The sequence below is a fragment of the Thalassophryne amazonica genome, chromosome 21 (assembly GCF_902500255.1).
Source record: "Thalassophryne amazonica chromosome 21, fThaAma1.1, whole genome shotgun sequence".
NCBI lineage: Eukaryota > Metazoa > Chordata > Actinopteri > Batrachoidiformes > Batrachoididae > Thalassophryne > Thalassophryne amazonica.
In genome coordinates this window covers 24,641,466-24,658,231 of record NC_047123.1, presented here as the reverse complement: position 1 = coordinate 24,658,231, position 16,766 = coordinate 24,641,466, and the positions used below count along the sequence as shown (strand labels likewise).

The window sequence follows — 16,766 nt, the reverse complement described above, 5'->3', positions numbered from 1 at the left end:
GATCTGAAGGATTCATTCAAGGCTTATAAAACCACACCACATTATTCTCCCAGGTAAATTACACACTAATGTGTAATTTGGTTATCAATATGATACACCATTTATGCTAGTAAACACCCCTATATCCGACACAAAAACTGACAATGAACAATTTACGTCAAAGTTGTATTTGATTTTGCATTAAATGGTTAAACTTGAGTAGTGTTACAAAAAACTGTTTTCATTTAAAAATATTGTTAAAATTTTGCATATTGTACTTATAACAAAAAATTTATGTAAGTTCCGTTATCAAATGTCATTATTGAAACTGACGTTAAAGTGGAACAAGAAAAGCTGCTGATTTATGAAGAGGATATATTAACTACACCTAAAAAATAATAATAATAATCTGAGACATTACAATGAGTATTTATTTTTTGTAATGCTGTCTGTCATGTCAGTCATTTTTCAAAATGCAAATATCCATTGCGATGTCTTGTGTCTTCATGTCAGCCGGAGAGAAGCTTAATTTTTTTTCCATTATGGCTTGACAGACTGCACATGGAAGTGGCTACAACTTGGTTTCTGAGATGACAGTAGATACAGAGGGAATCCTTTCCTGACAATCCTGAGATCCCTGTCAAAGGAAAACAGTGTTATTATTCCAGCAGTTGTCTCTTTTCTTGACAGTTTAAGAAAACTGTAACTTTATGGTTAATTATTTTTAACATGAAAAGAATACATATTTCTAAATAACAGAACGTAAAGGCAGAATAGTGTGGCAAACTTTAGAAAAAAAATTGAAAATTACTGCTAACTTGTGTTGCGTTATACTTCTACATCCAGGTGGTGGCGGTAATGCACCACAAACTAGCTTGCCAATTTCAGTGGACCATAAAAACCCAACGTCCGTCACTTTTAGAAATGAAACTGTATTTTGAAACACTGAAAGGAGTGACAAATCAAAAAGCCATAAATCTTTACAAGGACTTAAAGCCTCCTAATTTAAGTTTTGATGCCCCCTTCTTATTTATTTATTTATTTTAACCCGGAAGTCCGCCACATTGGAGACACTCCGCAGTGTTTTTTTAAAAAAAATGGCCGAAAGGCTCAAGATTTTCATACAAGTCCCCCAAAACTCTTCAACCTTCTGGCACATTAACGCCGCAATAAACAAACGCATTTTATTTCTACATCATGGTTCTCACATTTCTTCGCCATTTGTTAAAGTTGAATTCTGTGTTTTTATACTTTCTTTTAACCTAAATGTGCACAAAAGTGATGAATGTCTTCATTTACAGACATTATTGATATAAATGCTTGCTGAATGGCTACTAAAACATTTATTTATATATATGTACATACAGAATTATCAAGCTCCAAACATATTTTGTTTTGTTAAATGGTGGGACAATACATTTTACATCTGTATCCAGAATGTTCCTTTCATGAATGTGTTTGTATTCAAGACACACAATCACATTTACAATACTGTGAATGTGATTGTGTAAAGGGGAAACAGTAAGGTTTAAGATAAAACTGCAACACGCACATGCATCGTGTTTCATGAGCTACTGCAGTGTTAGAATTCCACGTAATTTACACCGATTAGTCAAATTAACACTGGTATTAGCTTAATTCAACACTTTTGATTGAAACCATATGCATGCACTGCTGTGTTAAACGCTGCAACATTTTCTACTTAAAAACAAAGTTGCAAATGCAGATGAGGTAATTTAATTTCCAATTTAAATTATATTTCTGACATTTTATGCCATTTTGTTTGATGTAGGCTTTTTAATGGATATAAATCTAAACTGCAATCATACAATAATCATTCTATAATTTCAGTTTGTTCTTCTCCTCCTCCCAGGTCCTTGGCATGTGGATGAAGGCTAAGCCCAGAATTACCCTTAAAGGGTTTAACAAAGGTCAAGGTCATTGAGGTCAAAAGTCAAAATTGTGAATTTCACTCTGATGTCCACCAAGATTAGCACACATATGGAGGTAGGTTCTGGAATTGCCCAGGCAAGATCAAATTTGGCAAAGGCCACTCATTGGGGTCAAGGCCATTTGGTTTAACATGTCAAAATGTAAGTTTTTCTCTCCAACTTGCGCAAACCTCAGCACACATAAGGAGGTAAGTTTCGAAATTGCCCAAATGTGACGAGAAATACTAAGTCAGTGAAGGTTGATTTCGAAATTGCCCTTAAAGAACTCAAATTATGGCAAAAGCCAAGGCATTTGATTTTTAACCCAATTTGGACCAAACATGATGCACACTTGAACTCCGGAATTGCCATAAGGTCAGACATAGGTCAACCATATGGGTGAAGGTCAAGGTAATTGGATTAAATGCAAGACTGCCGGAGCCCTTATTATGTTCACGCCCACAGGTGCTATTGCCAAGTAGGTTATCAGTGGAAATGCACAAAAACAAATGAATATCAGTGTTTTATAAAAACAACACCAATAGTTTCAGATTTAGTTTCATGATTTGCAATTAAACAAAATAACAGTTCAACTCAAATGGATTATTTCAGGTAAGTATGATTATAGACTGAAAAAGGGTTAAAATATAAAATTTACAGCATGATTTTAAGAGATAAGTCTCACTGTGAAAGGTTTAAAATCAACCATGTGTCCTGATTAATGGTGCTCCTACCTTTGTGTGCCTCGAGTGTCAAGCTAAGATTTGAGGCAATTTAGGGAAGCGGAAAGCATTATTGGTCAGTCTTGAGGAGAGGGAGTCTGTGGGCGGGGTAAAAGGGCAGTGGATCCGTAGTCCTGTCCCGACATCTGCCCCTCTGCCTAAAACAACAGCTGCTAATCATACGTCACTCAGGGTTGGCAGTGGTGACTCTCCAATCTGGGATGAGGTTGCCGTGACGTATTCCCGAGTGTATTCTTGCCTCGTCAATCTGACTTTGTTTTTCAAGGATACCAAACGTTAAGAACGTTATGTGTTCACCACATTGCATTAGCACCGTTATGACAAAAATGACATGTTTTAGGATGGTAGCCATTGGCAACTTCACCTCTGAGCTTGGAGACACACCTTGGCATCAGTAACCACTCTTCTGATTTTGTCCATTTATGACGACATTCATACAGAAAAAGATATAAAGCAGTCAGGAAAACAGAAAGTTTATTGGGACAGATTTAGGAAAGGAAAAAACAGGAATATCCCTTGAAATATGCCGTGAGTAAGTGTGTACCAATTAACCGATACAAATCGAATACTGATTTTGAAGGACAACCCCAAACCAGAACAGGTTGGGATGGGTATGTTAAATGCAAATTACAATAAATAAATGATTCCTGCATTTACTTCCACTTCTGTTTCATTTCAGACAGTATAAACCAAAGATATTTCATTTTTGTGTCATTGATGTAATTACATTTATTAATAACACACCCATTCCTGCATTTCAGGCTTGCGATCTTCCTGCGAGAAGGGTGTGCAACAGTACGGGGTCGTCGTCATTGCATTCTGCATTTGAAAATTCTCCACATGTTGGGGTCAGAGAATGTGCGGAGAATTTGCCTGTTTCGTACCTGTGCCCTTGTCTCTAAAAAAGTTAATTTTGGCAAATGTCAGTGTCAAGGAATTTGATTTTCATTTTGATTTTGGACCAAATGTAGCACACACAGGTGAAATCTAGAATTGCCCTGGCAAGATCAGCCAAAGGTCATTCATTTGGGTGAAGGTCAAGGTCACTGGAATCATATGTCACATTGCCATAGTCCTTAATGTCTTCATACTCACTTGCACTGTTATAGAGTGTACTAAGTAAAAGAAAGTTTTTTTCTGATTGTTTCACAATGGTTACATTCTAAAACTCAAATAACATCTTCAAAAGTCCACACAACCCCGCAGAAAAGATTTTGCACGACTTCAGGTGCAAAAGAAAAAAGCAATCCTGCTTTAAAAGTCATATAACAGTCAAAACCCTGCAGAAAGTATTGTGTATAAATGTAGCTAAAGCAAAAACGTCGTCCTTTACTGTCTTGTTAAAGCGACTCCAAACACAAAACTGTCACTAGTGTACGATAGTATACTCAATCGAATAGTTGCCATAAAATTTCAAGATTTGTCGACTTTTACAAGAAAATGTGCTTTGATGGCTAGTCACACGTCACACTGCTACTGCTGACATACGTGACTAGCAGTAAATGCTAGCATCATAGAAGAGTTGCAGCAGAATAGACAGTTTAAAAAACAAACCTCTATATTATCAAGACACGAGTCACATTAACATGTACATTAAATCATGTTAGTGGATTAGCCCAGGCTAAATTAGCAGATTTAGGGATGTTAACACAACACAGAATTAAGCTAAGCTACTGGGTAAGGTTAGCAACACATGCTACTCTTGAACAGCCTAGTAATTGTAAGTTCCTGCCCCATGCAGAAGTTTTCGGACGACTCTGTCGTGAGCTGCATCGGCAGGGACCAGGAGGATGAGTACAGGAATGTGGTGGACAGGTTTGTGGAGCGGTGCGGACTCAACCACCTGCAGCTTAACGTATCTAAGATGAAGAAGCTGGTGGTGGACTACAGAAGATGGAAGACCCGTCCAAACCCAATTACCATTAATGGAACAGAGGTGGACATTGTGAACTACTACAAGTACCTGGGTGTCCACATAGACAACAAACTAGACTGTACTGTAAACACAGATGCTGTGGGGAAAAAAGGTCAGAGCCGACTGTTCTTCTTCAGGAGGCTCAGATCTTTCCGTGTCTGCAGAAATATGTTGCAGATGTTTTATCACTTAGTGGTCTCCAGCGTCATCTTCTACACTAGCGTGCTGGAACAGCAGGCTGAACAGACTCAACAAGCTCATCAGGAGAGCTGGCTCTGTCCTGGAGGTTGAGCTGGATTCTGTGGTGGAGGTGTTGGAGAGGAGGATGCTGAGGAAACTGCTCAACATCCTGGAGAACACCTCCCACCCCCTGCAGGCCACAGACCTTCAGCCATAGACTGAGACCACTGAGGTGCACCACAGAACACCACAGGAGGTCTTTCCTACCTGTGTCAATTAAACTGGATAATTCCTCCCCCTTCTGCATGACGGATACATGACGAACAGAATTATTCCAAGTTATCAAGCTGTTCAGCAATGAATATGGCTTTATACGTACACCCTCAGGGTGGATCACTAAGCGCATCGGAGGCAGTGAGAGCAATCGTGGTGATGCTGACCAGTGCCGCGACCGGCCCGCCTGATAAGGATGCAGAACACAATGCGCTGTTAAAACAAAAGAAAAAGAAAAAAAAAAAAAAGACCGCGCCTCTTCGTCATGGCGCCGCTCCGCTGTCCGGATTGGCCGATTACTCGGGTGGTATGAAAAATATTACCCGTCCGCAAAAAGGGTGTATTGCTGTTTATTCTTTAGTGTTTTATCCAATAATACTGGCGTATCATTTATAGGTATATGATAATGTCAGATATCTTGTGTAAATATCTACCGGTCATTTCACATAAATGTTGTATTTATTGTAAAAACAAACAAACAAACAAAACATTGTTTACTGTTTCTGTACTGTAAAACAATTTCCTTCAGGATAAATAAAGTTGATCTTTATCATTTCCATTCTCTTAATGCCATTAAATCCACTGTTGTGGAATCAAAACATAGGTTACCAAAACATAGGTTACCAAAACATAGGTTGAGGGGAGTTACGTATTAGTTAAATATATGTCGGGGTGTGTGACTGTAGAGTGATGAGTGGAGGTGGTCAAATAAGAAGATTCATTTTGGAGTCCAAACTAGCATAAATGTTCTGCACAGTACGTGAAGGCTGAACCAATTGTCAAGTTTTGTATTTACGAAACTGGCTACCATTCCCGGAAGAAATTCAGAATGAGGTCACTTGTGAACTGGCGCATAACTTTCTCCAAAATAGTTTATGTTTAGGGTTACAGATAAGGTTTAATTTCCGTGAAATGCACAAGACATCTGAAAATTTCAACCATACTAAAGTGAATAATGCCACTGCTTTTGCGCAGTCGCCAAATTGCACTAAGATCCAGTTCCACTTTCGGAAGTTAATGTCACATACTGCACAGAACTTATTCACAAGAACAAGGACGACAGGACACAAACAAACTGTTTGATAGGCTATTGGCTTTTCTGAGTTTATTTGAGATTTATTTAATGAATTAATTGGGGTAAACAAGTAGTGCACAGTAAAAAGAAAAAGGTACAAAAAATGTTTACATGCATATTAGATTAATGCTAATTTAATGACCGTAGAGATGCATAAGAAAGATTAATTTAATTCCACTTAATTGCAGTGGAATTCCTAATTCAGCACAGTTAGCATCGCCATGCTGCTGCCGCTAGTCCGCTAAGCCACGGTGCTGTCTGCTGACAATCACTGATAGTCACCTCTTGGTCTCTGCCTGTTCTTTCTGAAACTCATAAAGATGACATTTTTCATTAAATCAATAAAATTACTTTGCTACAATGGCTTTCCTTTATAGCAACGATGGTTAGCATGTAGCTAGCTTGACAGCAATTTGTTAAGGTCACAAGCAAATAATGTTCATCATGCAAAATCGGGCGGTGACACATTTTTACGGACTAATGTAAATCTGCACGGTGATGTTAGGCGTTTGTTTACGATAATTAGCTTCACCTCAACAATACAGTAAAATGGCTACCAGACATTACGTCGTCAACCTTAAAGCTTTGCCAATTGAAATTGAAGTGGCGTGAGAAGATAGTTCCAGAAAGGCAGCAAGAGGGGTCAGAATTAGCGTGATGGCCATAATCCAAAATTTTAGTAGGAGATGCACAGTGATTGCTTGTGAAGTAATACAAAAAGCATGCAACTGCAATCCTTTCATGCAAATCAAAATGAAATATAAACACCGTCTGATGGCAATGTCTATCTTTTCTGATAATCGAAAGTCTCTTACCATGATACTTTCATTTGCTTTGGCCGACTGGTTTGCATTTTGTCTCCTCAGGTCAGACTTGATAAAAGCTGCAAGAACACAATGTCAGTCAGCTATAGGTTCTGAATGAGTGCACGAGGTGTACGCTGTTTACCAAATAGGATTTTTTTTTAATCTTTTAAAATTTTTTGCTTTAAGCTACTTTAGGCAACAAAATAATTTGTTTTTCTAGCTGCCATCATAGCCAGGGATTTTTAATTTAACATTGTGCACAATGCTAAAACTCTGTTGTATCTTTGAATAAACCTAATTATCGTCTGTGTCTTTAACACAGAGATGTGGCCGCACCACACATCATCATCTGGTATTATGACCAGAAGGACAGTTTTGCTACATGCAACATCAAAATGCAGCATAACTGCGTTCCCAAAAGTTAGCATCAATCACTGACCGTTAGCATAATCACATATGCTAACAATAACCACTAACCGCTAGCAGTGGGTAGAATTTTCTTTAGCATGACCCAGCAGCAGTTAAAAGCACCAGATCAAAAATGTAGCACGTGCCACAATCAGAAATTCACAGAAAAAGTGTATAAACTTGAACTGAAGATGTTGAACGGGAGAAGGTAATATGGGCGACTTTCCAGTAGATGGCGACAGGATAACAGACTTGTAAGGCAGTAATCTCACTTTGAAATCCAGTCACAAGCACACATTCAAATTTAATAACTAACCTCATTTTCCACTTGAGGTGTACATGTAATTTTAACCTTTGCCATTTAATTCATAACAGGCCAATTTCAAGCGCTTTATCCAAAAGAAGGAATCTACAGAAAATCACAACTGCAACACTTCAACCGTGTTGAATTTCCTTCATTTCCAAACCAATTATCCACTTCCACATTTAAACGCTGGGCAAAGTGGACCCTTGGTTTGATTAATATTTTAAATGCAGTGTGGGCATTAAAAAGTATGAACGGTAAGTAGCCTCATTATCTATGGCACCATCAGTGGCGCCAACATCAGCAGGCTAACAGTACATGCTAATTAAAGCCAAAGATGCTAAAATACAAATGAAATGGAAATGGGAATGGAAATATCAGAGCACAGACTTCTTAGACGGTCACCTAGAACAATTAACTGTACAGAAAGTCACTTTATTTGTAAAAAAAAAAAAAAAATGCCCAAAGTACAAACACAGCGTCCATATCAGATAGTAGCCTCTGCTAGCAGCTGCACCCAAAACACTATAGTGACCATACTGCCAATTGTTCATAACTTTATATCTTAAACAATTCAACCCAGTTGTCATGTACTGGGAAACTCACTATACGGACCAACACTGTGTGTGTGTGTGTGTTTTTGTTAGTTTGTTTGTACCAGGCTTTAAACACTTTTCAAACATTGTCCTGTAAAAGTGGAGATTGTGAAGTGGGTGTTTGGTGGCGAGTGACTTGCTATTGGCGATAGCCTCAAGTGGCCACTCAAGGAACTGCAGGTTTTGGAACTTCCAAGATGGCTTAATTTTACCAACAACCAGATGCATCACTGTTCCTACATGTGTCAATCACACGCTTGCTTGAATTCTTATTCCAGGACTACTAAAGTCAGTTCTGTGAGAAAGTCAAAGGGCCCCACGCGCAGTTATTAAAAGGACTCCATTCATGCTTTTTTCCATCTGAATAAAAGCTCAAAGCGCTCTCAATGATGCTTCACATTCACACACTGACATCAGTGTGTGCAGTGGTTCTGGTGAATGATCGCAATGCATTCGTGCCTTGCAGTCAGTGCTGTCCAGCTGTGATCCGATCCCCCAAGGCGCATTTTAAAACCGAGCGTATACACAGCCAGTAAGTGATTCAATGACCTTTGTGCGCACACATCTCATTAAAGATTCTTTGTTTTTCTACTGTTTAACTTCAGAAGCTAATGCATTTTTAAAAAGTTACTTAACTCAGTTATGCAACCTCACTGTTGAGTGGAAAAGTTTTTATAAGATAAAAAGGCTCAAACTGCAACTACAGAAGCCTGTAATGCACTTATAGTTGTCATAAGTGTCTTGGTGGCTCCCTTCACCTGGTTTGGTTCTTGCATGGCCATTTTAGGGTTTTTATCATTATGATTTGTAGGACACAGTCAAATATGGAGTTGCCGGTTTTCTGGCAAGTTAATGGATCAGCACATGTGAGTGGAGTGCAGCCACCAAAGCTCCCTGAGGTGAAACAGTGAAGCTGTAAAGTGAAATTATTGTAGTTTTACATGAGTGCCTACTTTTAGGGAATCTCGCCATAGTTGAAACAAGACCACGACACAATGGTGCAATATATTGGCTTGTCATTGGTTGCAAATGCGAACATTGCTCACTGCTGTCTTACCTGTTATTATTGTGCCGATGAGAAGAAACACACAGAGGAAAATATTTCCTGCTAAAGTGCTGAAACGTTCAATGATCTTCCCCTGAGCGATGGTGAATATAATGCCAAACACCTGCAGAGCACACAACAATTAGCCGTTTATGGATAGTTTATAGTTGTCAGTCATAAACTTCATGTGTGGTTGTACTCCCAAATTCGGCCACAAGAGGGCAGCATACTGCTGAGTCACCTTCAGCTAACAGCAAAAATTCTCATTCAGTCACCTCTGCTGTATTTGTCAAAGTAGTATGAGGCAAAAATTTCTGCTATTTCCATCATGTTGTTGCTCCAGTTTAGTATTTTTATTAGTTGTGCATCCTTGCGCTACTCTCACTGTTACGCCGCCCTTGTGGTTGACATGGGTACTGTACCTCGTTAACATGCGGCATGTAAATAATGCACCATTAACACTTTTACTACAAGAACACGTGATGTCAAGTGTGTGGTTGTGTATTAAAAATAATGCACTACTGGTACTTTATGATTAGAGTGTGAGCGACCCCTAGAGGTCGGTTAACTGTACCTGTGCTGAACAGTTGAGGAGGCCGGAGGAGGTTCCCTCTGACTCTGGGTAAGTCAGCTCAACTGCAAACTCGAACCCGAGTGGCAGGTAGCCAGTCATGAAGAACCTGGACACACGTGGGTACAAACACAGGCAGAAAATAATTTTTAACTAGAATAACACAAATACCTCTGCCAAGGACACACTGTCCTCTGTTCGGTGTCTTTGATACTGATAACTCATCTGATTTGGATCAAAACACAGACTTCGCCTTTTATTTTGGACTTTTGATCCTGACTCCTTTGATCATGATCCTATGGTTGAGCTTCCATCCTGACTCCTTTGATCCTTGAAACGCTGCCAAGGAGGTTTGTGATGTAGTCTGTCTGTTGTCAAGATCAAAGGAATCAGTATTAAGGCACAGATCTGTTTTTCTAATCCTGATTGCTAAACTAATCAGCAATCCTAATTACAGGATCAAAGAGTTCAGGATCAGAGAGGAACAGGATCAAAACATCAAATCTCAAAGATAAGATCCACACGTTGATTTTGATCCTGATCCTATGTTTAAGCTTCCATCCTGACTCCTTTGATCCTTGAAACCTCACCAAGGAGGTTTGTGATGTAGTCTGTCTGTTGTCAAGATCAAAGGAATCGGTATTAAGGCACAGATCTGTTTTTCTAATCCTGACTGGTAAACTAATCAGCAATCCTAATTACAGGGAACAGGATCAAAACATCAAAGCTCAAAGATAAGATCCACACATTGATTTTGAGTGCAGAGTGTGCCCTGTGAGAGCCCATTCAATCCCTCTCGCGGCAGGTGTCGGCCAAATTCCAGGTGACACACAAGAACATGCAACACCACTCGCTGGGCACTTAGAAAATGTGTGACCATTCGCGTTGTTAGCATGAAAACAGTGAGCACGCAACCACTTTCGAGCTGCATGTGAAATTTGTCTAAGTGTCCCCATGTGTGTGGTGTTGCAAAGCAACAGAGATGTGGCATGCCAAAGTGTCGGCTCTCCCCAACACGTGGTGTGCGTGTGTATTGTGTGTGTGTTGCACTCCCACCAGGACCTCCCCCAAGCACCCACAGCCAGGAGAGGTATATTAATACGTAAGTACTACAATAACTACATACACTACATACACAAAAAAAATAACTGAAAAAAAGATCACATAACACAGAAACAGCAAGTGACACACTGATCTGTGTGCTAAACGGACAGGGGGCGTGGCCACTGACAGCAGCTGCTGTTGAGATCTCTGGTTCTGGATGTCACAGCTGGGGAACACGAATCGTGTTTTGAAGGACATGACCTAACAACTATCCACTGTGATGCACGTGTCTGCTTGCTGTCCTCAAGTGGAAATACATAAAACATATATCACTTCTGCAGTGAGCGAGCTGCACGGCGCACATTGACAGGCTGTCCCAGGTGAAACGGACCGTCAGATCATGTGAACACACAGCGGGTGATCCGACTGTCACGTCACCCACGTGAGCTCTGTTCCACATGAAGCAGTGTCTGGCCTGTGGCGCATGTCGGGCGGACTGCAGACGCCGGGCCAGCAGATGTAAACATGATAAGAGCACACTGCTTCATTCATGTCATTTCATGACTGTATGTCTGTGACCATGGGTCATCTACAGAGGAACAGACAGTTCGAAACCATCACTGGTGTGTCGTGCACACCTGTGCGACCCTCATGACAGCAGGTAGAATGTTTCATGGTTCCCAAGTTTGTATTTGGTTCACGGATTTTCTTCCGGTTTCTGTGTCTTTCATGTTATGTGTGAAGAGAACCATAAACAAAACTGCACAAAAAGGTACAGACACAGCAAAGGAAAGAAAACGTGGCTTTGTGTCGACTTTCACCGTATTTGCGAATAAAAATTACATTAAACATATGATTTTAAGAAAAAAAAAGCAGTAATTAATACATTTGTACATTTTGATGTAAGGGCCTGATTAAGCCAAAGCAAACTGGAGTGGTTATTTTTTTTTTTTTCATCTTCATGACCTGTTTCTGGATAGATGCGACAAATACTCCAGAGCGACATTTAGTCCTGAAAATACAGTACACTATATTATCATATTATTGTTTGAAATTAATTTTTCCATGAAATGAATGACTGTTTTTTATGTACACAAATGCATATGTATTGCCTATGTACTGAGACAACTCTGTGTGTGTGTGCGCATGTGTGAGTTTTTTCACGCCTGTCGGTTGCTTCATTCACCTGTGAGCAGGCTTTGAGTGAGGTGTGGTCCACCCCTCTCGTCTATTTTTTATTGCGAATAAATGTCTGAACGATTTGGAGCTTTGCTGCATCAATTTCTTTCCAGAAACTGAGAGACCTCCAGGTGGACACCGTTCGAAAAATTAATATGGCTTTCAGGAACGATTTTAAGGGGATTAAACAGATTACGGAGTGTTACTGCCGCTTTAAGGACAGCCCACAACTCCTGAGAGCGTGGTGCGCTCCCAGCCCCCATCGACAGGCTGACACCCCGCTGGAACAACCAGATCATTTCCAACGTGAAAGCTTTGTTGATCCGGGACCTCGTCTGACTTTCACAAAAAGGCAGAAGATGTCGACATCAGCACTTTTTCGGCACATTCCACTGTTACAGGGGTTTTTTTCATGGAAAGACACGCGGAGGGACGCACCACGGAGCCGTTCATTACGCAGCACAAAACCACCTCCGTGTTGGTCTCACAGGACGGCTTTCAGGTGGATTTCGGTTGCTTTCCAGTCGTGTGAATATCCAATTGTGATTGTGCATGAGCTGGACATGCCCAAACATGTCCTGGAAGGCTTCATCACGGCGTTTCTTTGCACCATGCAGCTCCGCCGCGATGCGCGGAACTCCTCCGCTCGTCTGTCTTAATGTGCCGAAAAAGTGCTGATGTTCACTCTTTTCACAATTCCTGTGCTAGTCAGATGACATACCGGATCAAGCCAGCGTCCACTTTAAAAATGAACGACACATTCCACTGTTACAGGAGTTTTTGTCATGGAAAGAGAAGCTGCTCCTGCATGACGCAAAGAAACGCCGTGATGAAGCCTTCCAGGACATGTTGGGGCAGGTCCAGCTCATGCACAATCACAATCGGATAATCACAAAGACTGGAAAGCAACCGGAATCCATCTGAAATCCACCTGAAAGTTGTCTTGTGAGACCAACACCGAGGTGGTTTTGTGCTGCGTAATGAACGGCTCTGTGGTGCGTCCCTCCGCTTCCTTTTCCATTAAAAAAACTCCTGTAACGGTGGAATGTGCCGATAAAGTGCTGATGTCCACGTCTTCAGCCTTTTTGTGAAAGTCAGACGAGGTTCCGGATCAACAAAGCCTTCACGTTGGAAATTATCTGGTTGTTCCAGCGGGATGTCGGCTTGTCGATGGGGGCTGGGAGCGCACCGTGCTCTCAGCAGTTGTGGGCGATCCTTAAAGCGGCAGTAACACTCTGTAATCTGTTTAATCCCTGTCCACCTGGAGGTCTCTCACAGTTTCTGGAAAGAAATTGATGCAGCAAAGCTCCAAATCGTTCAGACATTTATTTGCAATAAAAAATAGACGAGAGGGTGGACCAGTGCTCACTCAAAGCCTGCTCACAGGCGAATGACGCAACCGACAGGCGTGAAAAAACTCACGCATGCGCACGAGGGTTCAAGCTTGTCTGACGCAATCACACGTGATTCAAATCCATGTTTTTTTTTAAAAATAAAAAGGTCGGATACTTTTCTAATAGACCTCATATATATATATATATATATATATATATATATATATATATATATATATATATATATATATATATACACACACATACACACACACACACTCGTATATGTTCATCCCCTGTCCCAATGGCACCTCAGAACTGAGTCATACTTGGCACACATACAACCCCTGGCAAAAATTATGGAATCACCGGCCTCGGAGGATGTTCATTCAGTTGTTTAATTTTGTAGAAAAAAAGCAGATCACAGACATGACACAAAACTAAAGTCATTTCAAATGGCAACTTTCTGGCTTTAAGAAACACTATAAGAAATCAAGAAAAAAGATTGTGGCAGTCAGTAACGGTTACTTTTTTAGACCAAGCAGAGGAAAAAAATATGGAATCACCCTGTAAATTTTCATCCCCAAAACTAACACCTGCATCATATCAGATCTGCTCGTTAGTCTGCATCTAAAAAGGAGTGAACACACCTTGGAGAGCTGTTGCACCAAGTGGACTCCAACACGAGAGATGTCAATTGAAACAAAGGAGAGGATTATCAAACTCTTAAAAGAGAGTAAATCATCACGCAATGTTGCAAAAGATGTTGGTTGTTCACAGTCAGCTGTGTCTAAACTCTGGACCAAATACAAACAACATGGGAAGGCTGTTAAAGGCAAACATACTGGTAGACCAAGGAAGACATCAAAGCGTCAAGACAGAAAACTTAAAGCAATATGTCTCAAAAATCGAAAAATGTACAACAAAACAAATGAGGAACGAATGGGAGGAAACTGGAGTCAACGTCTGTGACCGAACTGTAAGAAACCGCCTAAAGGAAATGGGATTTACATACAGAAAAGCTAAACGAAAGGCATCATTAACACCTAAACAGAAAAAAACAAGGTTACAATGGGCTAAGGAAAAGCAATTGTGGACTGTGGATGACTGGATGAAAGTCATATTCAGTGATGAATCTCGAATCTGCATTGGGCAAGGTGATGATGCTGGAACTTTTGTTTGGTGCCGTTCCAATGAGATTTATAAAGATGACTGCCTGAAGAGAACATGTAAATTTCCACAGTCATTGATGATATGGGGCTGCATGTCAGGTAAAGGCACTGGGGAGATGGCTGTCATTACATCATCAATAAATGCACAAGTTTATGTTGATATTTTGGACAATTGAAAGGATGTTTGGGGATGATGAAATCATTTTTCAAGATGATAATGCATCTTGCCATAGAGCAAAAACTGCAAAAACATTCCTTGCAAAAAGACACATAGGGTCAATGTCAATGATCAGATCTGATTTGATGCAGGTGTTAATTTGGGGGATGAAAATTTACAGGGTGATTCCATAATTGTTTCCTCAGAATTGAGTGATTCCATATTTTTTTCCTCTGCTTGGTCTAAAAAAGTAACTGTTACTGACTGCCACAATCTTTTTTTCCTGATTTCTTATAGTGTTTCTTAAAGCCAGAAAGTTGCCATTTGAAATGACTTTAGTTTTGTGTCATGTCTGTGATCTGCTTTTTTTCTACAAAATTAAACAACTGAATGAACATCCTCTGAGGCCGGTGATTCCATAATTTTTGCCAGGGGTTGTATACTTTGACATACAGGGAGTGACATGGGCTATTAAGCACTGCAGTAGTAGTCGTAGTAACAGCAGCTCTGTCTTCTTGAGGCATTGCACCCCAAGTTCTCTGAAATCCAGGATAAGTATGAGGTGATAGCTTTGTTGCTGAAGATGAAGTTTTCATTTCAGTCTTTGAATCAGTTGAATCGAGGCAGTTTGTTATAATTATGACTGGAACTAACTAACCAAAGGTAAGGGAATATTTAGAATGCCTGTTTTGAGAAAACTGCTTCAAGATACAACACTATTAATACTATTAAACTCCAAGTTCCTCTTGGTCACCTTTGATGTTGTGGTCCCTTGAAGGGTCAAACGCAAACTCATAATAGCATAACTCAAGCAGTTTGGAGCCAATATGGATCGAAAATGGTGCAAAAGCTGCATGTTATTTCAGAATAAAGTGAGTGGCTCAACTTTGGATGGAATATAATCACATGTCGAGTTCACACAGAACCAGGTGTCCACTGTAGTGGGGTGCAGATATGTTTTGAGTTACCATTTACCCAGCAGGTATCCCAACGTTTGCAGAGAAATGTACATTCTTTGACGATGCAATGTGAACATAAAGACGGGAAAGGCGTCCTGATCGAAGATCAAAGACGTCCTGTTGAGATAATGGCAGAGACTTTGAACTAAAGGAGAATTAACAATATAAATGAAATTCCTGGAATTCCCGGGGGAACGTGAAGCTTGCTGTAGCTCCACTTGTTTCCCTTCACAAACCAAACTCCAAGTATTGACTTTAATCTGAATACAATGGGCTAATGTGACCTTTGCTCCAGATACTGACGGTGTCATTTTTGCATGAAGCCAAACATTCGCTTCGCCGTGTGTGCGTGTCAACGCTTATCAAGTTGGCGTCAACATTATGAAAAGCAGGTCAAAGATTGCTGCAACTGCTGAAGAAATCTGAAGTGATGTCATGAATTTTATAAATTTTCTTGTTCTCATGCGCGCGGAAAACAGCAGAAAAGATGCAGACAGGTGGCGCATCAGCCGTGATATCATGTACGGCATACGTGTACAATCACTGGTTGGAGTTTTGTAGGATGTGTTAGCACAAACATTAAAATATTCCATTAGAGGATCACATTACAGCCGCAAACAACCGCGGACGGGAAGAAAGGTGTGGTTACCCGAGAGCTCCGGCGGTAATGAAGACCACCCACAGGTGCCCCAGACTGAGCGTAGCGGCATAAACGATCATCCCAACAAGGGTCATGAAGTACACTGCGAGGGTAGTCTGCCTGGAGGGGGGAACAAAAACAGGTGTATAGGAAGAAACAGCACATGACATAACTACTACACAACAGCAGGGGGTGCAATCTGACCGATGGCGCCGGGTTTGCCAGAAAAACAATAGTTGTACCAAGAAATGCTGAAGTGCTGCCGACTTGAAAAATGAGAGTCCTTTAATAATATTTGTTTGTTTGAAAAGCAAAAACTAAAGTCCGGATTTTACTGACCCTTGATGGAAGGGAGCAGACCTGGATCAAAGGGCAGATCCTGACTTTGAGCCTCAGAATCCTTAATCACAATCAAACATAGGCTGTCGGGATGAAAGATTATCAGAATCAGATAT

At 40.5% G+C, this 16,766-nt stretch overlaps 1 protein-coding gene across 3 annotated transcripts in view; it reads right to left on the bottom strand.

Moving 5' to 3' along the window:
* Nucleotides 1–516: 516 nt before the first annotated feature.
* The window catches only part of flvcr2b (FLVCR heme transporter 2b), a 35,925-nt gene continuing 19,675 nt past the window's right edge, over nt 517–16,766 (bottom strand). The window contains exons 6-10 of one of the 3 annotated variants that reach the window (XM_034162024.1): nt 16,321–16,431; nt 9,830–9,935; nt 9,268–9,379; nt 6,912–6,979; nt 517–616 (exon numbers count right to left, since the gene is read on the bottom strand). In XM_034162024.1, coding sequence (XP_034017915.1) covers nt 551–616; nt 6,912–6,979; nt 9,268–9,379; nt 9,830–9,935; nt 16,321–16,431 — 463 coding nt within the window. In that variant the 3' untranslated portion in view covers nt 517–550. The other 2 variants (XM_034162023.1, XM_034162025.1) reach the window with 2 other exon arrangements.